Raw genomic sequence first — 26,437 nt, forward strand, 5'->3', positions numbered from 1 at the left:
GTTAATAATAGCAGGTACTACTACTACTACTACTATTACCATTATTATTTATTACCAACGATTATCCATAAATTGGAAGACGCGTTGTACAACAATCGATTAAACAATTAGCCTTGCGCATAAACCAATCAAAGACAATCCAATCTCTTATTGTTTTAAAATTCAGGGCTATTCTCATCATCAGCCAACCCACGTACTGTATCAATAAAGAACCTCTTGAAATAAAGAGAATAATTCTATAAATTGAACACAAGTCATTTTAGAAAAGTTTTTGCTTGATTAATATACCTTATTCAATTGATAAGGCTTATCTTTGTTGTCATTGCAGTATCAATTATATGTATTATTTATTTTTTTTTTATTTTTTTTCAAAGAAAAAACACACACCATGTTGAACTCGCATGATTTTCTTTTTCAGTTTCTGTGATTGAAAATTTCCCCGCATATAGTTTGTTGAACGGGAATACAACAAACTTAGTGTGGAGAAAGATTCATTTTACTTGATATTAAACTAGCGAGTTTTTTTTTTAAACTTGTTTTGGAAAACAAGTGGGTCCTGAATGACCTCTTCCATAAACCATCAACACACGAGTACCAAATTCAAAGGGTGATTGATTATAGGCAACAAAGCTTGCTTTACCTCCCTTTTTCAAGTTACCAATACCATATTCTTTTTCCAAGTCAAAGATGACTGCAGCATTCCATGTAATCAATCCTACAGCATCTTGTAAACTGAAATCATGATTATGTGCTAAATTCCAACCTGCTTCCCAGATTAAATTACGAGCATCTCCATTATCTACATCTGTACTACCTAATGCAACTCGAACACCACGCTTTAATAATAGATCTAAACCCGTATAAGGGGTTACAGGTGGACCTGTCAAACAAAATCGAGATTGCCACGTGGTAGGCATACACCGTGCTGGCATCAAAATGACAGGAACATCAAGTCTAGCTAAATGTTCTGCAACAAGGTAAGATTCAGAACCTCCAAGAATAACTAGTTTCAAATCATACCCATATTCTGACGCAATTTTTTGTTTCATCAATAAAAGAGATGTTATTTCATCTTTATCATCCACTTGAACGACTACAGGTATCAATCCTTTTGCTGCACGTGCAAATACATTATGATTTGGCTCAGAATTTATATTCGAAATAAACAAGTGACGAATAGTTGCGATCTGCTTCGAAATGGGCATAGTTCCTATTGAATAAAAAATAAATAAATAAATATGTATATATAATAGGTTCAACATCTCGAGAAGCTTATTATTTACCTGAATGTTGAATAACAAAGTGTAAAGCTGCTTCTTCTTTTATTAATCCATCTTCGGTATCTAATAAAGTATTTTCTACACCTGTATGAAACGCAACTGAGATTCCTGCTAACAGTTCTGAATCCACCATGGGCTGGGAAATAGCTGTAGTAACACCTGAAATAAGTGAAAAAAAAAAGAAAGAAAAAAAGACAAAAAGAGTACAATTGAATATCATATATTTCCTATCCATATTTTATATATAAAATAGGTTACCTGCTTTAAATGCTTTTTGAAGATGTAAACCATTTAGTTTAAGTCCATCTACAGCCCTTGTTATTTTCTTGTATAAATCTGAATCAGAGATATCATTTTTAGCATAGCCATCTTGTGTTGTTGCTTCAGATTGTATTTCAACTAATCCAAGAGGAACACCCATTGATACAATACCCTTTCAAAATTATTTTGTGTCATGTCAATCCAAATAGTATTATTATTATTATTTTAGTGAATATATGCTTACTGGAATAATCACAGCGCCACTCATTTCAAAGACTGGACTCGATACTGGCCAATCAAAGTGATCTCGATCACAATGAATACCAATACATGTAATTATATTCTTGTCAACAATCATATAAAGTCCTTGTCCATGATAATCACTTGCACGTAAAGTAAAACTAGAATTCATATAAATTTCACTGATATTACGCAACACAAATGTATCCGTTCCTTGAGAGCAAGCATCTTGGAACGAGAGTGGGTTATCTAAACCATGATCTTCTAAATGCATTGTGTTTTTGGGAAAAGGAGGTAAATGGTGACGTTTTTTTTCATATTCATTATGAACGGTAGACGATGCTTCATCTTCTTTTAAAACGATATCTTCCTCCTCTGTTACTGTTTTTGTCCATGATTCTTTAAAGCTCATTTCAATACCATCAATAAGAACATGCTTAGGACGTGCTCCTAAACGCAAGGGGTGTCGTTCCCAAATGACAATATCAGCATCCTTTCCAACTTCAATACTACATAAAGGAATCATATAAATTTAATATATTTTCATCTTTTGTTTTTCCCTTTCCTACCTTCCAATACGATGTCCAAGCTTCAGTGAATGAGCAGGAACAGTTGTAAGGGATGCAAGTGCTTTGTGTTCATCAAATCCATAATGATATGCTTTCTGTGCTTCATATAAAACATCTCGCTATATACATATATGTATATATAATTATCCATCATAAACAGTTAGAATTTAGAGCTTATCTATATAACATGAATCATGGATAGATAACATAGATACTTTACAGCATTTGTTACAGGGTGATCACTTTTAAAGGCAACAGGAATTCCTGCCTTATCAAGAATCTTTGGAGCATGAACATTTTGGTCCCATGCTTCAGCCTTTATATATTACAGCAAAAAGAGAGAGAGAGAGAAAAGTTAACTTTCTAATTTGCATGCATGTATATATATATACATCAGTCTTATACCTTATAACCCCACATATCTACATTCAACATATAATAATAAAAAAAAGGTTAGACTAGATATTTTTCTTTTCTCATTTATGCCTGTCTATTTACCGCCAAATGTGGCAATTGTTATATTTGTTTTTGCACGTTTAATAACATCAGGTACTTGCCAAGCACTTAAAGCATGATGAAAGGCAGCAATTTCAAAATCAAATTCAACTGAATGACGAACCATAGCTTCGAGGTCATGAGGAAGATAACAGTGAACATTTAAATTAACTTGTTTACGTAAAAGAGCTACTAAACTTTCTAAACGTAATTCTTCTGGATAGGGTTCAGCTAATCGCGTTATCTTATTTTCGTTAATAGCCTTATTTTTAGGAAATGTTTTCAAGATTTGAGTAGCTGCATCACACCAATCATTTTGCTTTCGCATTAGTTTTTGTGCCTCTTCAAATCGACGACGAAACAGATAATTTTCACCAAGACCTATGTATAAATAACGATGAGTGAGTGAGTGAAATGGAATATAATAAAATAAACATACATACATACATATATATATATATATCTATAATTATGCATACATACGTGTCATAGGCATTTTATTCAGAGTACCTCCATAATAAGACTTTGGGTTCTCACCGCAAGCCATTTTCATATAACGCCAAACAAACTCTTTATCTTCTTCTGAAACACCAGCACTAATCAACATATCTTGATTAGAAAGAGTAGAAGTAGGTCGCAGCTTAATTACAGCAGCTTCACCGCCCATCAAATTACCAGAGCCTGGTAATATCAATGAAGTCGTAATACCTCCACTAGCCACTATCTTGATACCAGGATCAGTTGGATTCAAAGCATCAATGACACGAACCTAAGAATTAAATAAATAAATAAATAAAATTGCATTTACGTGTATATGTATTTATATACTTACATAGGGTGTAGTAGGTGTGGTCATTTCATTTGTATCATCACTAGCTGATAAACCACCCATAGCATCAACAGCTAAATGAGAATGCATATCAATAAGACCTGGAGTTATGACACGATTTCCCGCATCAATAATACGTGTATCTTTAGGCACATCCAAGTTTTTTCCTACAGCAGCAATCAATCCATCTTTAATATAAATATCGCCATTCTTTAAATAGTGGTCCTTGAGCCAGATATGACCATTACGAATCAAGACATTAGGAGCATTAGGAACAGCACGAGGATTACGATGTCTAATACGATTTATATTTGTATTTGCTTTATTTTGCTCTTGTTCTTTATTATATTGACATTTAGCAAGACCGTGTTCGAAAGAGGCTAAAGAAATACCTGATGACACGACTTTTGTCATAGTTGGGTTATTATTATCCCAAAAATGGCTTGTAGTCACTGAATCCTGTTGCAAAGTAGCTGTAGTAGGTAAATACTTGGAAAGATAAACACAAGTAATTCCAAAGAATGATAAAACTGAAGCAATGAGGACTAATCTTACTTTTTGCTGCTTCCGACTATAAGATGTGTTTAATGCATTAGGATTCAATAGTGGCTGATTAGACAAATTCTTTCTTCCTGAAAGAATCATGTTTGCCATTATTAAAAGAAGAAGGGAAAAAAATGTGTGGGAAAAGGTAAAAAAAAAACACACACACACAAACACATTACAGTATTTGTTTTTTTTTATACATGCATATTTTTTTTTATCAAAGATTAAATCCATCTATTACGTATCCATAATAGGGAATAGGAAAAGATCTTATGTTTTATCTAATCTGGTTCTTTAAAACAATAACTCTACAAGAAGATGATGAGCATATCATGCCTGAAGAATTTACATAATGAAAGCCCTTCAGTTTATAGCTGAATTCAATATTTTATAGTAAAAAAAAAAGAAAAAAAAAGCTATTAAAGTATAAATTATACATACTCTTTCCTTAAGATATTAGCATAAAATCATTTACACATTCAGATGTACGAAATGTCAAGAAATTATTTACATTCATTCTCTTTGAGCATATACATTTTATTAGTTAGTTTTCTTTCTTGTAATAAAGAATTCATTCCTTTTATATACTTTGTTTCCTGTTGAACCCATTCCTGTTTACCAATTATATCTTATTAAGTTGACCCCTTAATTAGCGGTCTTGTCAACGACTTTTTTTTTTATATATAACTAAAAAGTTTTTTTCTCAAGCATATGATGCACATGTTCATAAATAAAAGAATGCATACGTAATATGTTCAAATTGATTGGATAAAAATATTTACTCCTTGAATGAATTTACTCCTTAAAAAAAGGGAAAAAAAAGGTATAAAAAGGGGGTCAAAAAATTGTAAAATTCCCTTTTTTTTTCTTTTTTTTTTTTCTTTATGATCATCAACCGGCTATTCCACGGCCGTGAAATGGCTGGGCCTGATCAGCCTGGAGTGTCTCTTCAGTTGCTTGTACGCCCTCAGGAGGTGTGAGGGGGTATACTTCTGTCGTTCAGATGCGTCCATTTCAGAAATAACAAACACAAATGAAAAAAAAAAATATGATAGCAGCATATTTTATGATTAGTTATGCTTTTAAAGCTTAAATTGAGTTTTAAAAAAAGAAAAGATATGTTGAAATCTAATAAAACCAGTCACGTAGAAGACGGTCATTCACTTAAACAGCAATAACGATAAAAAGATAAATATATATGCATATATAAAAATACACGACATGTATACATCTAACTGTGAATGATTATAATTGGTGACAAGGACATGCATTAATTAAATCATTGCATTCTAAGCTTATTTATTATGATATCTTTTCAGAATAAATTGTACTCTAATATTTACAAAAAAAAAACAGATTGATCGAAACTAATGAGTTTATTAGTTTAAATACATCTCAAATACACAACTTCACTTTATACTTTGGCAATTGAGTTTGTTGGAATAGCTACGTTATTTACTCTTTTTTTTTTCTAAAAAGACATCTATCTTTTATCTTTATATAACTAAGCTTGGTTAGTACATCACTCCATGTTACAAGCTTATAGATTCATTGCGCAATAGAAGAGGATGATAAAGCCATTAGAATGTTATTATATAGATCAAGATAAAGTGTGTCTTATATTGTAAGGTAAAATAGGATATTTTTACTCCATGTTTAAAGTAGTCTTCTTTGATTGTAATAATACTACTTCAAACTTTCACTCAAACAAAATATTGGAATAATAAATAAGGCTCTCAGAGTTCATAATGATATATTGTATGAAGGCCTTCAACAAGTGTAATAAAACAATTATTATATCTAATTACTAGAAAGTATATAAATAGGAATGGTATTATTATAAACATACATGTCATATTTATTAGTACAATTTAACTGTCAACTACTTACAAAGAAGTGATAAGTTTATTTATTACTAAATGCATCATATTTGCTTTCATCAATGACTTTCCTATTAGTAAATGCCATGTATAAAACTCTATCTGTCTTATCAAAAGCATTATGTTGAGTTGCTTCTACCAAATAAATCTAGGAAAGTCTACCAACATGAATTGAGAAACAGTCACATTTTTACATGACTGAATTTACTTTTTTTTTGGGAAGCCACACATTTTTTTGACCAAGTCATGTAACTTTTTTTTTTTTTTTTTAATATACGCTTATATAATTGTAGATTCTTTTTCTTTTTTTTTTTTTAAGAAAAAAATCCTCAAAAATAACAAAATGGCACCAAAGAAAAAGACTTTAGTAACTTCAAAAAAAGATAGAAATGATACAGTAAAGGAACAACCTAAGCCCATAGCAAAATCTTTAAAGCGTAAAGCTGTTGAAAAAGAAGTAGAGGAGAGCGATAGTGAAGAATTTGGAAATGTCAACATCGACATGGGCTCTTCTGATGAAGAAGAAGATAATAATGAGGAAAACGATGAGGATGAAGAAACTGAAGCTTTTCCTGAAATCAGTCTTAGCGATGATGAGGAAGACGATGAGGATTTCCAAGCTGATAGCGAAGAATTAGAGGATGAAGATAGTGAGGCTGAAGATGTTGAAGAAATTGAAGACGAAGATATGGATGATGATGATGATGAATTAGTAGAAGAAGATTTGGATGAAGAGCTTGAACGTGAGCTTGAAAAAGAAAAATTAGAAGATGAAGCAGAGGAAGAAAGCGATGATTTCAAAATGTAGGCTGTGATTTATTTTGTTTTATTTTTTTTTGTCATGTTTAAAACTGACAGAATATTTATAATAGCCCAGCACCATATCGTCAACATTATGATAAAGAAAAATTGCCTGAAATTGAAGCAAATTACGAAAGTGATAGTTCAACAGAAGAAACTGAAAACACAATTGGTAATGTACCTTTAGAATGGTATAAAGATTTACCTCATATTGGTTATGATATTGATGGTAAAAAGATCTTAAAACCTGCAACGGCTGATGAACTTGATAAGTTCTTGGCTACTATGGAAGATCCTGATTCATGGAAGACAGTTAAAAGTGATAAGGAAGGAAAGGATATTGTTTTGAATGATGAAGAATTGGATATTATTCAACGACTTCAAAGAGGTATTATTCCCGACTCTACATACGATCCTTACGAACCTACTGTGGAATGGTTCACTTCAAAGACCGAAACTATGCCACTCTCTGCTCGCCCTGAACCTAAGCGTAGATTTGTTCCTTCTAAATGGGAAGCTAGAAAGATTATGAAGATTGTACGTGCCATTCGTCAAGGCCGTATTATTCCTCGTAAGCCTAAGGACGAAAAACCTAGATTTTATAATCTTTGGGGTGACGATGATACTCCACGCGAAGATCACATTATGCATGTTGCTGCACCAAAAATGAAATTACCTGAACATGATGAAAGTTATAATCCTCCTGCTGAATATCTTCCAGATGAGAATGAAATTAAAGAATGGAATGAAATGGATGAAGAAGATAGACCTAAAAATTATCTTCCAAAGAAATATAATACTTTACGTCACGTCCCTGCTTATGATAAATTTATTCAAGAAAGATTCCAACGTTGTCTTGATCTTTATTTAGCTCCTCGTGTCCGTAAGAACAGATTAAATATTGATCCTGAATCTCTTATTCCTAAACTTCCAAGCCCTAAGGATCTCCGTCCTTTCCCTACACATCAATCTATTTCTTATGAAGGTCATACTGCTCGTATTCGTGCACTTTCTATTCATCCCAACGGTTTGTATGCTCTCTCAGGTTCTGATGACAATACCTGTCGACTTTGGGAAGTATTAACAGGTCGTTGCCTTATGATGTGGAAATTCGATGCAGTTATCCATGCAATTTCATGGTGTCCTAATCCTGATGTCTGGCTCTTTGGTATCTCAGTTGGTCATGGTGAAGTGCATTTGATTTCTCCCCCTAAACTCTGCTCTGCAGAACAGGCCTTGACCACTGATCAATTTACAAAATCAGGCTTTGCTACATCTACAGATGAAAGTGATGCTAAACAAACTGTTAGTTGGATTAAGCCTAGTGAAGCAGATGAAGAAAAATATGGCTACAAGGTACGAATTCAACATACACAAGTTGTTAAGCAAATTACATGGCATCGTAAAGGTGATTATGTTGCTACAGTATCCCCTGACGCAAAGAATCTTGCTGTTCTTATTCATCAAGTTACGAAACATCAAACACAATCCCCTTTTAGACGTCTCAAGGGTCTTGTCCAAAAGGTTGCTTTCCATCCTATTAAACCCATCTTCTTTGTTGCTGTAAGTATAAACATTTTTTTTTAAAAAAAAAAAAGACGTACAAATCTGATTATTTTCTTGATAGACACAAATTTACGTTCGTATATATGATTTGATGCAACAACAATTAATTAAAACATTACAAACAAGTGTGAAATGGGTTTCCAGTATTGATATTCATCCTGGTGGTGATAATGTAATTATTGGCTCATATGATAAGAAGGTCTGTTGGTTTGATTTAGATTTAAGTTCTAGACCTTACAAGTCACTTAGGTAAGAAAGGCAAAGAAAAAAAAAGAGCTCTTATTAGATAGCTAATCCTATTTTTAAACAGATATCATACAAAGGCTGTTCGTCAGGTCTCTTTCCATAAGCGATACCCACTCTTTGCTTCTTCATCTGATGACGGTACTATTCAAATCTTTTATGGTATGGTCTATAATGATTTATTACAAAATCCTTTAATTGTACCAGTCAAGATTTTACGAGGTCATGATGTTAAAGATGGACTTGGTGTTTTAAATATTGAATTCCATCCTACTCAGCCCTGGATCTTCTCTACAGGTGCCGATGGTACATTTAGACTTTGGACATAAATTCTTTATTGTTTGTTATATATATATAATTAATGATATTACAAGAAAAAAAAAAACTTGTATCATTTCTCTCTTTCTCTCTTTTTTTTTTTTCCTCCCTCCCTTTACTCTTTTGTGATATATATAAAATGCATCTATATTATATTTCTACAAAATATTTTTCAGGAACCTAGACTTGAGGTTTTATAAATATCTATATTGTTGACTAAAATGAACAGTTTATAAACATTGTATTTGTTCGTTGTATCTTTATATAAATAAATATTAAAATCATCAAAAATGCATGGGGATTTAAGGAATGAAAGCCATTTAAAGCTCTTATATTAAGAATATACAGTGTCTTAATAATGATCCTAAAAGCTTTCTCTTTTGAAGACTGTGTATGACTCTCAACTGACTAACATGGTCATAAAGATTGTAAATGATAAAATATGAAATGATTATATACAAGACGTTGACCAAACTATTATTCAACTTTAATTTAGTAGATAGCTGTTCAGTTAAAAATATGTATACATGTATATATTTATATATATATATATTTTTTGCATTTATTATTTTGGGGTCTAACAGTATGTGAAAGTACTGGTGATTTAATGATGATCATGAAATATATAGTCATGATGGTTCATCTTGAAGACCATACGTAGCAACTACCTCTTGCTTCAAAATAGTAATAATAACAGGAACTCTAATTACGAATAGCCACTTATTTAACTGAGTTATACAAGATAAAGACATCCGTCATTGTGACATTCGCCCAGAGAATATTCCGTACACAGACTCAGACCATTTCTTGGTTGATTATCGATTTGCTATAATCTTACACACGCATTCTCTTCAGTCATTGCCGTAACAAAGGCAATCTTGGGTCGTCTACGTTATATTGCTCCAGAGGCACATCACGGTTATCTACACAAAAAAAATAAATAAATAAATAAATAAGATATTGATAGTTTAGGTATTATTATTTGACAATTTATTAGTAAAGTCTTATCCTCATCGCCTAATATTCTTTTAAATGGAATTAGGAAAAAAATTAACAGAGTACAATATTGAAAGAAGAACCAAGATAGCAAAGCATCTTTGAATCTTACTATACTTCTTATAAGGTCAAGGGGATATTCACCTTCATCTGCTAGTCGTTTTTACACTGTCTCTAATTTGCCTCTCACTCAAGGATTTATTACATCTTTACCTTTTGAATATACATCGTTTCAAACATGATTAGGAATTTCTTTCTAGTATCCACTACCTTCTCCTTCCCCCCCCCCGCTCAACATCTATTAAGATGAAAGATACTTGTTTCTTATTCTACTATTTTTTATTGGGATAATAATAACAAAAAAGAGCTCTATTACTTGAAGAGAGAGAGAGAGAGATGAATATAAGTCCATGTTTTATAAAGAGAAGAAGAAAAAAAATTAAAGTTTAAACATTTGCTTTGACTTTAAACAGAGATACATTACTGCATACTGCACAGACATCCGTAAAGGTTATCTACAAATTAAAGCTGCAGTAACTTTTTTTTTTTTATTTTTTTGCTATCATAGTATTGAATCTCAGATAATAATTTAATTGGATGGTTCCTAAGGAAATTAAAATGATTAATTTACAATAGCAATATCATTTATTCAGGAAGAGTAGTGGGAGAGAGGGAGAAGGGATATGGAAAAATAGAATAGAAAAGAAAGGAAAAGAATAGAATAAAATAGCATAGAATAGAATAGAATAGGGATATCAAATAAGAGTAATAATAAGAATACCAAACAAAAATTTTTTTTTAAGGGCATTTAATTTGAGCAGTTTCCCAAAAGAGTTGCATTTGTTTAAGCTTCTTTGTTGATTCTAAATCCAAATCATCTAAGCCCCACATAATTTCTTTAACTCTTTCTGCTACTTCACCCTTTTCTAATACAACAGGATCTTCATCATCTTTTTCTTCTATAAATTTATTTATCCTTCGCATGTCCTTTCTAACTTCATGAACTGTTTTCGCAATAGATCGAAGTCGAGAATTTAATTCTTGTACTTGTCGTTTGTTAACATACATGATTTCTTTTAATTCCTCAAGTGATTCAGTAGCTGCATTTGTCTCGATTGTTAGACTTCTTAATGAAGGTAAAGGATTTTGATAAGAATAATTAGAATCATTTAAAGTAAGTTTAATAGAAGCTAACAGAGTCTCCATGTCTTTTAACGCATCTACTGACATCCAAGTCGTTTCCTTTCGTAAAGTGCTATCTAAGCTTCGTAAATAACTCGTTTGTCTTTCACGGTCGCGCGATTTACGTTCAACAAGATTAATCACTGATTGAATTACATATTCAAGTGGTGGAGCAAAAGTCACGAGGTCTTGAAGTGTTTCATCAGCGGTTAAAGTCTTTAACAATCGCTTGTGCAGCGTCTTTGTTTCCCATACTGCTGTATTCAAGTCTTCAAGTTGTCGTTTTAATACTTCAAATGGATCCTCTTCCTCAGGGTCATTAATAGAAGACCATGAAGAAGAGAAAGAAGATCTTCTACTACGAATACCAGTAGAAGCAGACCATTGAAGTGGCGATAATAGAGGACTTGTTACTTCACAAGATAAGGGACGTCTATCCATTGCCACAGATGCTAATTTAGATGATGGTATCTCTGTTGAATGAGTTAACATATTAGTTGTATTATCATTATTATCTACTACTATTTCTTCATGTGTGGCTGATTGAAGTTCAGCTGCTAAAGAAGACCCTAAAGGTATTTCGTTCAAATAACCTTTTCCGAGAAGTTCATCTTCTAAAGATGGACCACCATTTAAAAATGTTTCATCTTCAAATAATGTTGATTCTTCTGTCATCATGTTATTTGTATATATTTATTAATATAAAGTAGCTAAATGAGTAAAATATATATATATATATTATATAAAAATGTATATGTGTATATAAAAGTTATTTATTTATTTATATACAAATATGTTCTATGAATATATATATATAAAAGGGGAGGGGCGGGGAGGAAAACAAGTAAATGAAAATAAAATAAAATAAAAGTGTAATTAGGAGTTTATTTTTATATAAATGATTTTTTGTTTGCGCATCATTACTAAATTTTTACATTCCGAAAGAAATTTTTTTTACGCTTACAAGATTAATTTTTTTTTAGTAAAAGAAAAAAAAAAAAAAGAACAACAAAGAAAAGTAATCGTTACTTGTACAAGTATAAAATACAAAATATTCTCCTATATAAAATAGAACAAATTTAACTTTAAAAAGAAAAGATAGAATACATTATCATTTAGAAAAAAAAAAGATGTATGTTAAATAGACTTTGTAAAGAATTGAACTTGTCAAATTATTGTTGTTCCTTGATTTTGATTTGCGGCTGCTGAGTTTTTTTTTTTTTTTTTTTTTTTTTTTTTTTTTTTTTTTTTTATAGATTATAATTTCTGTACAAAATATTTTAAAACTCATTTGAGCACATAATAAAGTAATTGTGTATTGTCCGGCTCAGATCAAAAAGAAGAAAAAGAATAAACGTTTTGATAGTCAAAAAGAAAAAGAAACAAAGAACAGCATGTTCAAAGACTAGATTAGTTACTGCATAACCAGTTGATTGAGTCAGTATCAAGAGAATGCTGGATGTCAGGTGGGAAGTTTACCAAGCTGAAGGTAATCAAGTTTAAAAAATATACTATATATTGTTAGCCAGCGAATAATCCATGTAGGAGTAAGGGAGCTGTTTTGTGAAAAAAAAAGTAGCTTTCTATGTTAATTAGGAAGGTGATTGAATAGAGGAGATAAAGCATTAGCCACAGTAGTGGATATTTGCAATCAGTAGTGCATATTTAAACAGACAATAGCATAAGACCGAGTGAGCTTTCGTTAGGATGATAGAGGCATGGACTTGAAATACCACCAGATTCTTATCCGAGACGCTAGCATCAATCACTACTACCTTCAGTCTGAGTTATTGGTAACTTTATTCTACAGTATTTTCTGATAAAATTGAGACTAATCGCATTTTTTTTTGATCAATTAATACACATTTGAGAAGAAACAAAAATCGATTTAATCGAAATAAAACTAATTTTTAGACAAGTTTGCCTGTAAAAAATCTTAATTTTTCGTCAATAAAAAAAAACCGTGTTTGAGATGGCAATATTATTGTTTCTAACAAGAGATTGCAGAGGAGCAATCTGGGCCAGTTAATATCCCATTAACCTTACCACAGAATCCCACAATTTTTTGCAAGCTAAGACGCCATGAAAAAAACCTATTATTGAAGGCATGAAATTTCTTTCAATGTATAGATGACAAGTCTATTTTATATAAAAGCAAATGTGTTAAATTGGCGTTAACAGAGCAGTAATAATTTATTGCTTTGGAAGTTCTAAAGTCATCCACAAAAGATACAATCAAATCACCCTAATTTTGTCTATTTAACAATTTTTTTTCCATCCTACGTTGATGACTCTTGTTTAAGCGCCTTTAAATTTGACAGTATTTTCATTGAACATTTGATTCCCACATGTTAAAACTAAAATGTTCATCTTATCTTGATAAGAGTCTAATTTACACTTCTTTGTCGTCCATTATCACTTACAAAATGCCTGTATTTATTTTACCTTGTCTCTTTTATATCGTCTGAAACTTCCTGGGCCTTTTATTCTTTACATCATCCTTCTCTTTCTTCTTTGAGGGTTCTATTTTTCCCCTTCCATTTACTAAAAATATTCACCATTTCTTGCTTAGCACGCTGTATACCTTGGTACTATTACATGATCTCTAAGCAATTTTTTTTTAATTCTTCATTTTGTTGTTGTTATTGTTAACTTATGGTTAGGGCATAAAGAGGACTTGAAGCTATCATGTTCATTCTCGTGACATCTAGTGCAACTTTGTTCTTCAGTACTATGACTACTATTTTATATATATATATTGGCTCTTTCGCTTTTGCTGTTTCAATACGCTTGTTTCTAATTCTCTCATTTTCGCTCTTTTAAAACCAACTAATTTAATAAATAAATGAATAATATAACCATAATAGTTTGTCTAATATCTTGAATAGTTAAAGGAAATTCAACCTTTTTCACATTTTTTACAAAATTTTGAAAAAAAAAAAAAATATTCATTTTGCTCACAACCTTTGCATTTAGTCGCTGACATGAAACATTGATCTTTAATATGTGTAGATATTATATTCAATACTAGAGACAAATAGATTAGATGAATACCCTTCAATGCTAGCATACTGTGCTTTTAACCTTATCCGAAAATATATTAAAGATACAAAACTATTCATTTAAATGTGTAAAAATAAATATATTTATTACTATGTTACATATTAAAATAGAATAAGAGTATTCTCTTTCCTTCTCTCCTTCTTTTCTTCTAATAAAGAAAAGAAATAAAAAAGGTCTCAATATAATCTTTTGTAGAGTATATAACTATACTCGTTTTTTTGGGTCATCGAAAAATAAAAATAAGGATATCTTCTTGGTACTTTTTGTTACCAGCTTTGTCTATTACTCATTGACGTATTTTCTAATCGATAAGCTCGAAGATCTTTTGTATAATCTTTCATTCTTTTACCCCAATCTTTTAATCGTATGACCTATTAGAAGCAAATCAATATATAGATTCTACATACATAAATAGAGAATTTTTTTTGTTTACCATTGCAGTTGCATTATCATCACTTTGTAATTGATCTGCTGCATCCACTAACTTTTTAGCTGACAAAGAAGGTTCCTTGTATTGTTTAACCTATACAATGATAATAAGTAGGCATTGTTAGTTTCTTTACAAAAAGTAAGAAAGAGGGGAAACATACCAAATCGACGATTTCTTGGTCCGACATGACTGAAGTAATACCATCTGTTACAAGTACCTACACTAGATATATTAATATGCATCCTACTCCCCCCTTTTTTTTTTCTTTTCTTTTTTTTTTCATCATTATTTACAATAAATGCTGCAGAATTTGATTTTCTTATACGATATCGAACAATATCAGGCTCAGCAGATACGCCATAACGTTTCAATTTAGCATCACCAAAGGCACGACTTGTGGCCAACATGCCCATGATACGTTCATCCCCCCATGAATCTGTTGTCACAAAACCAGCATATTTTCTTAATCGATCTGTCTCAACTGGATTCCCTGGATGATGATCACCTGTAGTTAATGAAATGTATTCACCTGTATGTGAATCACATAATAAAATACGTGTATCACCAACATGACCCACTATAATATCATATTCATCACTTTCCCAAAATGGGCATTTATCTAAGGGTTCAATAATAGCTACACTCCCTGTCGAACCTTCATTCGCTTCATGGGAGTCATCCAATTCACCTTTTAATTGTTTCAAAACACATGCATCTGCTTCTAAAAAGGCCATTGTCAAACGTTGTTCGATACTAAGATCATACATATTCGTTCCTGGTATAGGTCGACCCTGTCTTTGATCTACTAAATCTTTAATTACGTGTGGGATAGGAAATCGTTTAAAGTAGCCTTGATAAGTTCGTAAGAATGCTAGAGTGTGTTGAAAGTTATCTAAATTCATATTCTCTATTCGTTCATGTAAATGCTCAGCCAACCTATATAAATATACAGATATATATATATATATATGTGTGTGTGTATATAATACATGTATATATTATGGGCTAAATATCATGTAAATAGATATAAATATCTATGTATATCCCCATTTATAATCTCTATCTCTCTCTATTTACCATTCAGATACAACAGATCCACCATGTCTAATAGGATTTTAACTTTATTAGTAAGAAAAAGATAATGATAAACACATATATACCCATCAAATATGCCAAAATAAGCACGATTGGCTTCTTTATCCATGGTCAGTAAACTTTTACTCTCAGGTAATTCTAGCGTTACTGCGCTATATTTATCTTCATTTGATGCTCTTGTCCCTCTTGAAGTAGATACACCCATTAATTGGTTTGTTTTATTTAAATTAATTCGAAGTAAACTATCTAAGTATTAATAAAGATATATAAATAGTTATCTATCTGTATATAAACGGTATTACATAATCAAGTTATTCTATTTAATTACCTTTTAAACCTTTTGTCAAATAATAATCTTTATATTTTAAATGACTTGAAACTGAAATGTATCTTTTAATCGTATTACAACTTGTTGACTTAAACCATCTCATTATACTATTTGAATTTTAATGAAGAAATAAAAACAAAGGAAAAAAAAAAAAAAAAGAAAACTTGTAAAAGAATACCGTTTTTTTTTTTCTGTCTCTCCACCCCCGCATTATTATTTTAATAAATATGATTTTTTTTTTTTTTTTTTTTTTTTTTTTTTTTTTTTTTTAATAAGTGTGAAAAAGCCAACTTAATTAAAATAAATGAATGAATGAATGAATGAACGAATGAACGAACGAACGAATGAATGAACGAATAAATGAATAAATGAAATGTGAAAATATGAATAACTTGAAAGTTTTCTGTTTATTTGCTTCTATACATTATATAATACAGTTTTCCTTTTTTTTTTTCTTTTCTTTTTTCTCTTCTTTTCATTTCTCTTCTTTCATTCTTAATAATGATTAAGGTACAACCTGAATACCAACACTTTTTGCAACTCCAATAATACTACTTGAAATACTCTCCAAAGAAAGATGCTTCAAATTATCATCTTGTTGTTTAATTTTAGCAATTTCGTATACATGCTTCAGACTGACTTTACCAATCACTTCAGAACCTGGTGTTTGAGCTCCCTTCTTAACACCTGCAGCCCGTTTTAAAAAATAAGTAGTAGGTGGTGTCTTTACGACGAATGTGAAAGTACGGTCGGGCTTGATGGTAATAACGGTAGGTAAAGGTGTATCTGTTGCAATATGTTTTGTCTTGTCATTAAACTGTTTACAAAAGTCCATGGATTTAACACCACGAGCACCTAATGCTGGACCCACTGGAGGGCTTGGAGATGCTTTACCTGCTCCTATTAAAAGTTTGACAATCACTTCTGCTGCTTGTGTTTTCTTGGACATTATTTCTTATATTATAAATAAAATTAAATAAATAAATAAAAATAAATAAAATTTCAAAAGAAAAAAAAAAAAAAAAAAGGAGGAGGGTTTTTAGGAATTAAGAGTGATATTGACCTGGGGTTTCCTCTTTTACTCTACATTGAGCAGCCCCTTGCAAACCTGTGGCTTATAGTTCAAACTATTTTAAATGCCAGATACATATTATTTTAATTATGCAGCGTTTTTTTTTTTTTTTTATCTTTATATCATACATGACACCAAATGAATTATTAGGTCAAATAAAAGACTAAACATGTATACATGTATAATACTGATGCTATATGTATATGTATGTAGTGCTCTTAAATGAACTTGTATCCTTATTGGACATCAGTTCTATACTTGATAGTGAATCTTTTATTAAAAGAGTTTGGGATCGATCAAAAGAGTTAAAGTTGTTACAAGATGACAAGAAGCTAACTGATTGTGGTTAGATATCCTGTTATACACTACATACATACATACATACTTACTTACATATATAACTAATATGCTTGAATCTATAATAGCTATTCAGTTATGGAACAAGACAATTCAAATAAAACTTGATTTGAATAATAAGCAAGTATTGAAAATATTAGCTATCTGTAAGGCATATTAGACATCTACATGATATACACTTATTTGACTAGAAAACCTCTTTATATAAATATATATATATATGTATATAGTAAAAAGTATATGTTTTCATATATTACATAAGAATACATTATGGAAGACAGAATATAAATGGGAATATTTACAACTGACAACAAGTTTATTTAAGCTTTGGTTAGGTATATAAATATGAACCCTATAGTGTATATCAGTATCATATACAGCCAACCGATATATATATATGTATATAGATTGTGATCATAGTCATCATAGTAGAACAGAATTATCACTTATTATGAGTGAAATAAAGAGAGTAAATGAATTTGAAATCTTACATCAAGTATAATTATGTATTTACATATTTATATTCTAGTTTAATCAAGATTACTACCAAACTGAACATATTCAATGTCTGGCCTCCTTTCAAATCAAAACACTACTTAGAAGTTATATGTATCAATCAGAATATGTAACTAAAATAGAGTTAAACTTGGAAGAGGAGATGAAAACTAATTTATCCCTTATTCTAGTCATCTCGATATGAAAATTGGTCCGAGTCAAAGTCTTTTTTTGACAAGTCTTCAAGTAATATTATTCTATTGTTGTAATAGGAAGAACAAGCTAATAATTAATTTTTTTTATTAAAAAAAAAAAAAAAAAAAAAAGACATGTTATCAATGCTATCTTCAAAAGATAGGCAAGGAGAAGTATGTACACATACACGCATACTATGTACTAGAATTTATTCATATATATATATATATACATATTCATAGACTATTTATCTTTATTATATTACTCTTGATATTGGATATGCTCTTGTAAAAAATAATTCAAGCTATAACAAAAGATCATCTGATATACTACATTGGATAATATGTGCTTTTGATAAAATATTCAATTCTTCCAATGGAGGAACGGAAACTATGCTCCCAGATTATCTTTCTGTTCGTATCATATTATATCTATTTATATGTTTATATACAAAATAATCATTCATTATATACATATAATTTATAGCAACGTTTCATGAAGCTTATAAGTAAACAAAAAAAAAAGGAGAGGAGGGAAGAAAGAGTACACTGGCAACTGTAATGATGATGTGCATTAACATCCATCTATGATAGTATGTATCTGTCAAAAGGATAACGATATTTTACCAGATAATCGTATCTATTCATCGATTAATACATTTGATAAAGTATTAAATAGTGTAAAATATTATATAAGAAAAGGAAAGGAAAGGAGAAAAAAAAGACTAATTATATTCTAATATAGGAAAATAAAACGACAACTGTCATTTATTACTTGGCAAAGATTCAACTCTTTTTAAAGTCATTATCCTCATCTTCTTCTAATGATATTTTAAAGAACAAATTCGAAAAAGGTAATTGTATAATAAAGTTAAACTTACAAGTAATAAGTTTTTTTTAAAAATTCATATTCATGTAGAGTATTTCAAAATGGTTGAAAATATCAAGATAGGGAATCATCAAGATTTAGCCTTGTATTATGATGTATTCTATGACTCTATTATTTAACCTTGTTAACTCCTTATGTAATATATAGATTATCGTCTATTATTCGTAAAATAAATCAGCATCAATATATCAAGTGAATACAATACAATACAAGTCATATAGAATTGCTAATAATCATTGTTTTCCCTCTTTATTTTATTTTAGTGTCTCCAACTTGATGAGTAGTTTGGACATTTTAATTCATAGAACAGAGAATGAAACGAATCAGACTTCAATTATAGATAGTAGCACGCTTTATTTATTCAAAATCTATCTTCTTTCTGAATTAGTTTTAGAAAACCATTCGCGTTCAATTGAATTTAATAAAGATATTCTAAGACATGCCATGGATGGTAAGATAATTAAAAGGGCATACATTTTTTTTTATGTCATTATTTCATGTGATAGATATCTATTTGGTGAAAGAAGATATTCAACTTGTAGATTTATCTGCTATTCAATTGGTATACACACACATATATATATATATAAATATATATGCATATACATACTATGTAATCAGATCGTTTTACTCGGTTTTTATCTCTATTAGATATTATGGAAAACAGGAGATATCTTTTATCATGTACAGCACATATGATTGATCCATTTATTTTATACAATTTATATTCATTTTTTCAAAAAAAAAAAAAAAAAAAAAAAAATAGAAAAAACTATATGACCTTGCTTTACCATGGTATCGATATGCTTCAAGTATCTCAGAATCTACTTTTCAAGGCGTAAATAATACCATGATTTTAACTAGGTAAAAAAAAAAATAAATAAATAAAAAAGAGATTTAGATTTTTATACAAGATAAAAGTAACCTTACCAAAAAAAAAAAAAGAAAACTTGTATTCTGTTATATTCATTTAAATGATATCAATTCTACTTACGATTGCTTACGAAAGGCAATCTATTATATGAATGATGATGATGATGATGATATGAATAGCACAATACAAGTAGAAAATTCTATTTTGTTTATTAAATATAGTTTATTACAAACAAAAGAAGTATCAAAGAGAAAAGAAAGTAAGTCAATAAATACATATAAATTAGCTAAATGGTACTCATTTTTTAACAAAACAAAGCTTTAATTATTCCAATTCTGAAGAATTTAATTCAATCTACAGAATTTAAATTAGATTACTTTGAAGACATATTTGAATACTGCTATCAAGTAAGTTATAATATTAATATTTTGTCTTGTTTTGTTTGTCTTTTTTTTTTCTTTTTCCAAGTTACATAACTGTAAATATCTAGTATGCTAAGGAAGGCTCTGTTGTTAAGGTTATCTTGAATTATCTATTTGAATATTTCAGTATGATAGAAAAGGATAATAAGAATGAAAATCAAATATTATTATTATTTATTCATTTACTTGTCTTTGCATTAAAGTAAATTTAACAAAAAAAAATGTATATTCTTATAATATTCACGCTATAGAATAGATGTATTATTCATATAAAGACAAATGTATATGAATCAGTCAAAAAGGATGGAAAGTCAAGAACTGGGTAGGGTGTATTTATGGATGACACTTGTTGTTTTAACTATCTTTTTTTTTTTCTTTAGAAAATTAAATTTTAACCCCATATCTTCCTATATGAATAATGGTATTTTACTTTACTTTTTTTCATCCTATCTATTTATTATTTACTCTTGATATTCTAGTTTGTCAATTGCTTGTTACAATGAATTTAGATGAAATGAATAATGAAGTTAAATTGATAAATGATATCGAATGGATGTTACAAACTTCTTGGAATTTAGGGCTCTTTTGTTTTAGTGCTGGAAGACATGAAGAAGGAACATTATTATTCAATATCGTGAATAAAGTAAAAAAAAAATTCATTATTGGTATCTTCCAAGTCTAATCCTTATTCTCTTTAGCTTTTCCCTTTCTTTGATATCTTAACAAAGGGTTTTACAGTAGAACAAAAGCGTGCTCGTACTTTTCTTTTTACTTGTGCATTTTTATTAATATGCAAACATGATGTAAAGGTAAGAATGATTACATTCCTCTTCTGTATACACATGTATACATACCATTTTATATAAAAGGATACAGAGTTTTATAAATTGGATGAAAAAGAAATTTTAAATACACTTAAATACTTGAGAAGTTCCGACAAGGTCGGTGAAATGGATGCTATTTCTATACTTGCAAGCTTATTTGAAACGGAAATCTATGTTAAACAACATCAATTTCATGAAGCCATTAACATGTTTAAGGTATATTTTATATTTCCTATTTTCTACTTTATATATTAATATAGAGTATTATAATTTAGTCTCTCGAATCTATGACTGAGTCTTCTTTTTCAATATTGGAACGAATGGCGGGTAATAATGATAATAACGTTAGATATTTTTTTTTTTTTTTTTTTTTTTTTTTTTTTTTTTTTTACACTGTACGCATAGGGATCATATTATTGGATACTGAATGTCCTTTAGATGGTATCTACATATACATATAATGTTATTTTCAGGATTTAACTTTATCTATATAAGATGCATTTCTTGTATTGAAGGTAAGATTTATGATGATATCAAGAAGACCATGATTCCCGTTTATCTAGTTTAATCATATTAGATTTTACATTCTTCACCTTTAATCCTTCAAGCAAATATTGAAGATTATGCAAAATGGACATGCTTATTTATATCTGTAACAGTAAAAAGAAATGAATTGAATGACTTGTATGAAAGTTTAAAGACTGTCATAGATCATCAAATGTATAAAAAGGTAAAATAAAAATAAATAAGCAGTATTATAAAATTTAATAAAAATCTAGGCAGGATTTCCTCAACATGAGCTTTATTATTTAATTGCTATTGCCTGGAATGAAGGAATGACTTGCTACTTGAAGTAAAGACAATAATTACTTTAAACGAAAAAGAAAAAACTTATTCTATTTTAGATCGGATCCATTAGGAAAATGTTGGTGTCAAATTGCATTCGAATTGTTAAACAATTTAAAAGATAAAGATAAAAGAGAACAGCTTTCTATACAAGTATGTAAACATCTTTCAAAAGAAATAGAAAAAAAAATTCCCCCTTATAAAACAAAATTACTTGCTTACTCTTTTTTTCTTTCCTTTTTTTGTATAAATTGTTTCAAGATGAAAGATGCATGTCAATTATTTCAAATCGATTAACTAAGATTGAAGAATGTACTTACACTACCCTTTATACTAGCTATTTTAATATTATGTAGAATTAACTTTCATAATAGCATACAGCAACAAAAAAAGTGATATAAATAAAATTATTAATCAAAGAGGCATACATTGGAATTTTATTATGATTGGACAGGTTTTATTTTATTTCAAGCATTAAATTTCGATTATTAAGTTTTTCCCCGCTTTTTTATTTTATTTTATTTTATTTTATTTTATTTTATTTTATTTTTTTTGTGAGTGTGTTTGCTTTTACTTTTACCCTCTTTCTTTCATTTTGATTTAAATAAAATAGAAATGACTCATTTTGGTTCACTTCAAGAAATATATGAAATTATAGAACAAATCGGTGATGGTTCATTTGGAACAGTTCATAAAGCAAAGAATAAAAATAATGGTAAACTTGTAAAGTAAATAATAAATGAGTACACTTCAAAAAAAAAAAGTAGAGGATATGGATTATAGCATGATTCATATATTCCCTTATTATTTTAGTTTGCTATCAAGATTATGAAGAAAAAATATGAATCACTTGAAGAATGTGAAGGCCAATTTGAACCTAAATTACTTTCTTTATTACCGCCTCATGTCAACATTATTCAAATGTACGATAGTTTTCTTTCACCTACTACTTGTGACCTTTCATTTGTTATGGAATATTCAGATGGTGGTAATTTATATCAACTTATGAGAGATAGAAAACAAAATAACTTACCTTTCAGTCATTGTGAATTAAGAAATATATTGTAAGCTTCTCCTTATACCTTCCTCCTACTCCCTCCTCCTCCTTTTTTTTTCTTTTTTTTTTCTTACTTACTTCTCCTAATGAATACATTTTATTAGACATCAAATATTGTCAGCTGTATCACATATACATCATCATCATATATTTCATAGAGACATGAAGCCAGAAAATTTATTATTAAATTATTCTACAGGAAAACCAATCATAAAGCTTGCTGATTTTGGTTTAGCTCGTGAATTTTTAAGTAGTCCGCCTTACACAGAATATGTCAGTACAAGATGGTAAAAAAAAAAAGTTGCTAATATTGATATCCTATTTTTATTTTATTTTATTTTATTTTTACTTTTTGAACATTTATTCATTTATATACATGTATATGATAGGTATCGTGCACCTGAGATACTTTTACGATCAACAGAGTATTCAGCATCAGTCGACTTATGGGCTATTGGTACTATATTTGCAGAATTAATTAATCTTGAACCTCTTTTTCCGGGAGAATCGGAAATTGACCAAATATATCGAATTTGCAGTGTATTGGGAAGTCCAGGAAATAAGACAGGTATAGTGGGTCAAAAAAACAATCGAACGTCAATGCGATATGATAAACGCATAAGTCCTGGATTTGCAAGAAAAAAGACAAAAGATTTAAATGATCATGATTTACATTCACTTCATATCAATACAAGTACTGCTTCTACTATTTCTTCTTTAGATGGTGGAGGTGAATGGAAAGAAGGGGTTAAACTAGCCCATAAGATGGGATTCAAATTTCCTAATGTAAGTAGATTATATCCATGTTTTTTCTTTTTCTTTTAAATAAAATTAACTATTTACCTGTAATTTTATTAGCTTTTACCAAAGCCATTAAAATCAGTCATTCCTAATGCATCAGAATCGATGCTTGATTTAATTCAACATTTTTTATTTTTTAACCCTCAACAAAGATGGTCTGCTGATTTTGCTTTAAGACATAAATTCTTTTCAGAGACAGAGGAACCCGTACACACAGTTATACCTATTGATGCTATGATTGAACCTATTACGCCACCAGAACAACAGCAAACAGAAATCATGATAAATAATACAGAACCCTCTCCAATGTCAATCATTACTCCACTTGATTTATTACCAACTCCCTTATTACCATACCAAATGTGTCCAGAATGGAATAATAATAGTATGTGTGATAGTAGTCATAGTGGAAGATCTATCACTAGTTCATACACAACACATATTGATACATTTTTACATGGTACAACTCATTGTGATCACAGTAATGCATGGTTCTCTCAGAGTAGACCCATTTATAGTTCTCATCAAAAAGCCTATCCTGTTCCAGATCATCGACCTAGTTCTTCTCATAACAATAATACTATTGTCTCTTCTTCGTATCATTATGCAACAACTCTATATCATCAACAGCAAAATAAGGGGTCTAAAACCCCACCAACTGTATCATGTTCGTTAGATAAAGAAATGTCTCCATTAAACTCTACAAAAAGATATTATTCTGAGAATGGGATAGAAGGGAAAAATCATAAACGACCTTCATTGTTAGGACATCGACTCTCTAGTCATCATCTAGATCGAATTCCTCATTATGGAACCCAACTTATAAAATGGTCACCTCCTTATTATTTTCAAACATTTGATCATCATCAGCAACCGTCTGAAAGTAGACGACAATGTAGAACTCTACTTTCAATTAAACAGAAGCAGTCCTCTTTGATTCATCTAGCTGAATCCCCTTTTTTACCCGATCCTACATCTACTTTTCCCAAGAAATCATATTCATTAACAATGACTGTACCGAGTCCTACAGTAGTTGATAAACCTCTTATCACATATTCATCTTCTCCACAACTTTGGCCTCATCCGATGCAAAGAAAGATGAATTCAATTACACCACCACAACGGTTAACTTCATGTATACTTGATACTAATAAAGAAGACACCATTCATGAAGATGAATATTGCGAAAGTAAACCTACAGTCTTCTTTCCTTTACCTTTACAGTAATATGAAGCTCAGTAATAACAAAAAGAAAAAAAAAAGAAAAAAGAAAAAAAAAAAAAGAAACGAGGAATAGGAAGAGGGAAGTAGAGAGAAGGAGGGGGAGAGAGAAGGAGGGAGGGGAAGAGGAATTATTTATGTGTACAAAAAAAATATATATATATATATATACCATAACTACTTTTTCTCTCTCTTTCTCATCACAGAGGAATATATTATTATGCATGGATTCAATCTATTTAGCTGATTTATATTATCTAGGCTTATTTGACGTGAAATGCAGGTTTCAGTCTTTTTAATAATTCTTAATAAACCAAGTATTTCTATATTTAAAAAAAAAAAAAAAAAAAAAAAAAAAGATCTCCGTTTATTTAATATGATGTACTCTACTTTACGAGGGGCAATGAAAATATAAATGACGATAGGATGGATCTTTTGTAATTTTTACTACTGCATATTGTTTCTGAAACCTCCCATCCATATTTCCAAGATATTTTAAAAGAACTTGATTTTTTTTTTTTAATTTGACATTTTCTTTTCTTTTTTTTTCCTTGTCCACAATATGCTTAAAAAGTCAAGTTTTTCCAACAAAAAGAATGATTGTGTCGAGTCCGAAAAGAGGTTAACAGAAGAATTCAATCAATGGTATGATAGATATCTTACACTTGTTAAACAAAGGGAGAGCTACCGTCAACTCCTGGAGCAAAGTCAGTTACGACTGTTAGAATTTGAAGGGAGATATAGGATCACAAAGAAAAGGCGTAGGTCTAGCTTTAAAGGACTTTTGTTGTTAGAGAATGGCTTTCAAAGGATGACAAAAGGGAAGGTATGGGTGACGATCGAGATCCATACCTTTCTTTCAGATTTATATCTTGAGACTCAAACTAGATGGCTTTGCACAAAGGCAAGAGAAGAGAAGGAGAGAGTGGCGATTTTAAAAGAAAAAATCAGGTTTCACCACTATACAAAATCCCTTGTGCCTATCTTGTGTACAATGCATCTTTTAGAAATTAAATTACATCAATTAGAACAAAGGAAACTCGAATCTAAAATCGCTACTTATTTTGGGTGAATCATAAAAAAAAAAAATGCTTTTCTCACAAAACACCACCTAGTAACATAGTTTAGTTTAGTGTAACAATAATAATAATAATAATAGAACTCCCATTGTGATTTGCCTCTTACTAAATAAATAACATGGTAAGGGCGGTGGCTTATATAAAACATTATGAAATTGTAAAGAAACGCATATTTCCAATATGG

The 26,437-nt window shown here is 30.0% G+C and overlaps 8 protein-coding genes across 8 annotated transcripts; 4 read left to right on the forward strand and 4 right to left on the reverse strand.

The window, feature by feature from the left end:
• Positions 1-527: 527 nt before the first annotated feature.
• On the reverse strand, positions 528-4,328 carry BX663DRAFT_532342 (uncharacterized protein; the record flags this gene model as incomplete). The annotated part of the gene is made up of 10 exons (XM_051530452.1): positions 528-1,210; positions 1,284-1,439; positions 1,539-1,713; positions 1,786-2,290; positions 2,351-2,469; positions 2,571-2,666; positions 2,756-2,772; positions 2,849-3,226; positions 3,329-3,614; positions 3,678-4,328. The coding sequence occupies 10 exons, from the start codon at positions 4,326-4,328 to the stop codon at positions 528-530; spliced, it is 3,066 nt and encodes a 1,021-aa protein (XP_051380411.1).
• A 2,061-nt stretch (positions 4,329-6,389) lies between these two features.
• BX663DRAFT_458579 (NUC169 domain-containing protein) lies at positions 6,390-9,255 on the forward strand. The gene is made up of 4 exons (XM_051523905.1): positions 6,390-6,904; positions 6,973-8,464; positions 8,529-8,716; positions 8,778-9,255. The coding sequence occupies exons 1-4, from the start codon at positions 6,444-6,446 to the stop codon at positions 9,037-9,039; spliced, it is 2,403 nt and encodes an 800-aa protein (XP_051380412.1). The 5' UTR covers positions 6,390-6,443; the 3' UTR covers positions 9,040-9,255.
• A 1,567-nt stretch (positions 9,256-10,822) lies between these two features.
• Positions 10,823-13,315, reverse strand: BX663DRAFT_532344 (uncharacterized protein; the record flags this gene model as incomplete). Its single annotated transcript, XM_051530453.1, has 3 exons — positions 10,823-11,874; positions 12,686-12,689; positions 13,253-13,315. 3 exons carry the CDS (start codon positions 13,313-13,315, stop codon positions 10,823-10,825), a joined length of 1,119 nt encoding a protein of 372 aa, XP_051380413.1.
• A 1,012-nt stretch (positions 13,316-14,327) lies between these two features.
• BX663DRAFT_517528 (phosphatase 2C-like domain-containing protein) lies at positions 14,328-16,276 on the reverse strand. The gene is made up of 7 exons (XM_051528737.1): positions 16,123-16,276; positions 15,860-16,040; positions 15,777-15,803; positions 14,993-15,635; positions 14,860-14,916; positions 14,703-14,792; positions 14,328-14,640 (listed from the first exon to the last, which is right to left on the reverse strand). The coding sequence occupies exons 1-7, from the start codon at positions 16,223-16,225 to the stop codon at positions 14,536-14,538; spliced, it is 1,206 nt and encodes a 401-aa protein (XP_051380414.1). The 5' UTR covers positions 16,226-16,276; the 3' UTR covers positions 14,328-14,535.
• A 272-nt stretch (positions 16,277-16,548) lies between these two features.
• BX663DRAFT_517533 (50S ribosomal protein L11) lies at positions 16,549-17,123 on the reverse strand. The gene has a single exon (XM_051528738.1). It carries the CDS (start codon positions 17,069-17,071, stop codon positions 16,628-16,630), a length of 444 nt encoding a protein of 147 aa, XP_051380415.1. The 5' UTR covers positions 17,072-17,123; the 3' UTR covers positions 16,549-16,627.
• A 177-nt stretch (positions 17,124-17,300) lies between these two features.
• BX663DRAFT_517550 (uncharacterized protein) lies at positions 17,301-22,515 on the forward strand. Its single transcript, XM_051528739.1, has 33 exons — positions 17,301-17,344; positions 17,408-17,539; positions 17,620-17,697; positions 17,782-17,886; positions 17,959-18,020; positions 18,081-18,176; positions 18,238-18,292; positions 18,374-18,414; positions 18,484-18,654; positions 18,728-18,749; positions 18,835-18,920; positions 18,986-19,094; positions 19,160-19,214; positions 19,277-19,321; positions 19,393-19,580; positions 19,636-19,691; positions 19,781-19,813; positions 19,896-19,993; positions 20,075-20,262; positions 20,322-20,410; positions 20,494-20,627; positions 20,682-20,747; positions 20,806-20,846; positions 20,905-21,068; positions 21,124-21,234; positions 21,295-21,465; positions 21,525-21,576; positions 21,655-21,690; positions 21,745-21,764; positions 21,827-21,979; positions 22,029-22,102; positions 22,155-22,248; positions 22,357-22,515. Exons 1-33 carry the CDS (start codon positions 17,323-17,325, stop codon positions 22,390-22,392), a joined length of 2,883 nt encoding a protein of 960 aa, XP_051380416.1. The 5' UTR covers positions 17,301-17,322; the 3' UTR covers positions 22,393-22,515.
• A 126-nt stretch (positions 22,516-22,641) lies between these two features.
• BX663DRAFT_476864 (kinase-like domain-containing protein) lies at positions 22,642-25,180 on the forward strand (the record flags this gene model as incomplete). The annotated part of the gene is made up of 6 exons (XM_051524273.1): positions 22,642-22,818; positions 22,909-23,159; positions 23,257-23,439; positions 23,542-23,938; positions 24,011-24,549; positions 24,664-25,180. The coding sequence occupies exons 1-6, from the start codon at positions 22,711-22,713 to the stop codon at positions 25,178-25,180; spliced, it is 1,995 nt and encodes a 664-aa protein (XP_051380417.1). The 5' UTR covers positions 22,642-22,710.
• A 355-nt stretch (positions 25,181-25,535) lies between these two features.
• Positions 25,536-26,385, forward strand: BX663DRAFT_517561 (uncharacterized protein). Its single transcript, XM_051528740.1, has one exon. It carries the CDS (start codon positions 25,737-25,739, stop codon positions 26,244-26,246), a length of 510 nt encoding a protein of 169 aa, XP_051380418.1. The 5' UTR covers positions 25,536-25,736; the 3' UTR covers positions 26,247-26,385.
• The last annotated feature ends 52 nt before the right edge of the window (positions 26,386-26,437 follow it).

The sequence above is a fragment of the Cokeromyces recurvatus genome (genome assembly GCF_025118155.1).
Source record: "Cokeromyces recurvatus strain NRRL 2243 chromosome Unknown BX663scaffold_23, whole genome shotgun sequence".
In the NCBI taxonomy this organism is placed as follows: domain Eukaryota; kingdom Fungi; phylum Mucoromycota; class Mucoromycetes; order Mucorales; family Mucoraceae; genus Cokeromyces; species Cokeromyces recurvatus.

What these genes read in the sequence shown, in the direction of transcription:
- BX663DRAFT_458579 (XM_051523905.1), top strand. Translation starts at nt 6,444, where the DNA reads ATGGCACCAAAGAAAAAGACTTTAGTAACTTCAAAAAAAGATAGAAAT. An exon ending in GAAAGCGATGATTTCAAAAT is followed by an intron (nt 6,905 to 6,972) that starts GTAGGCTGTGAT and finishes TATTTATAATAG; the next exon opens with CCCAGCACCATATCGTCAAC. An exon ending in AACCCATCTTCTTTGTTGCT is followed by an intron (nt 8,465 to 8,528) that starts GTAAGTATAAAC and finishes TTTTCTTGATAG; the next exon opens with ACACAAATTTACGTTCGTAT.
- BX663DRAFT_517528 (XM_051528737.1), bottom strand. Translation starts at nt 16,225, where the DNA reads ATGAGATGGTTTAAGTCAACAAGTTGTAATACGATTAAAAGATACATT. An exon ending in TATTTTGGCATATTTGATGG is followed by an intron (nt 15,804 to 15,859) that starts GTATATATGTGT and finishes AAATCCTATTAG; the next exon opens with ACATGGTGGATCTGTTGTAT. An exon ending in GGATCTGTTGTATCTGAATG is followed by an intron (nt 15,636 to 15,776) that starts GTAAATAGAGAG and finishes ATATTTATATAG; the next exon opens with GTTGGCTGAGCATTTACATG.
- BX663DRAFT_517533 (XM_051528738.1), bottom strand. Translation starts at nt 17,071, where the DNA reads ATGTCCAAGAAAACACAAGCAGCAGAAGTGATTGTCAAACTTTTAATA.
- BX663DRAFT_517550 (XM_051528739.1), top strand. Translation starts at nt 17,323, where the DNA reads ATGACACCAAATGAATTATTAG. An exon ending in TTATGAGTGAAATAAAGAGA is followed by an intron (nt 18,021 to 18,080) that starts GTAAATGAATTT and finishes TTTATATTCTAG; the next exon opens with TTTAATCAAGATTACTACCA. An exon ending in GGAATGACTTGCTACTTGAA is followed by an intron (nt 22,103 to 22,154) that starts GTAAAGACAATA and finishes ATTCTATTTTAG; the next exon opens with ATCGGATCCATTAGGAAAAT.
- BX663DRAFT_517561 (XM_051528740.1), top strand. Translation starts at nt 25,737, where the DNA reads ATGCTTAAAAAGTCAAGTTTTTCCAACAAAAAGAATGATTGTGTCGAG.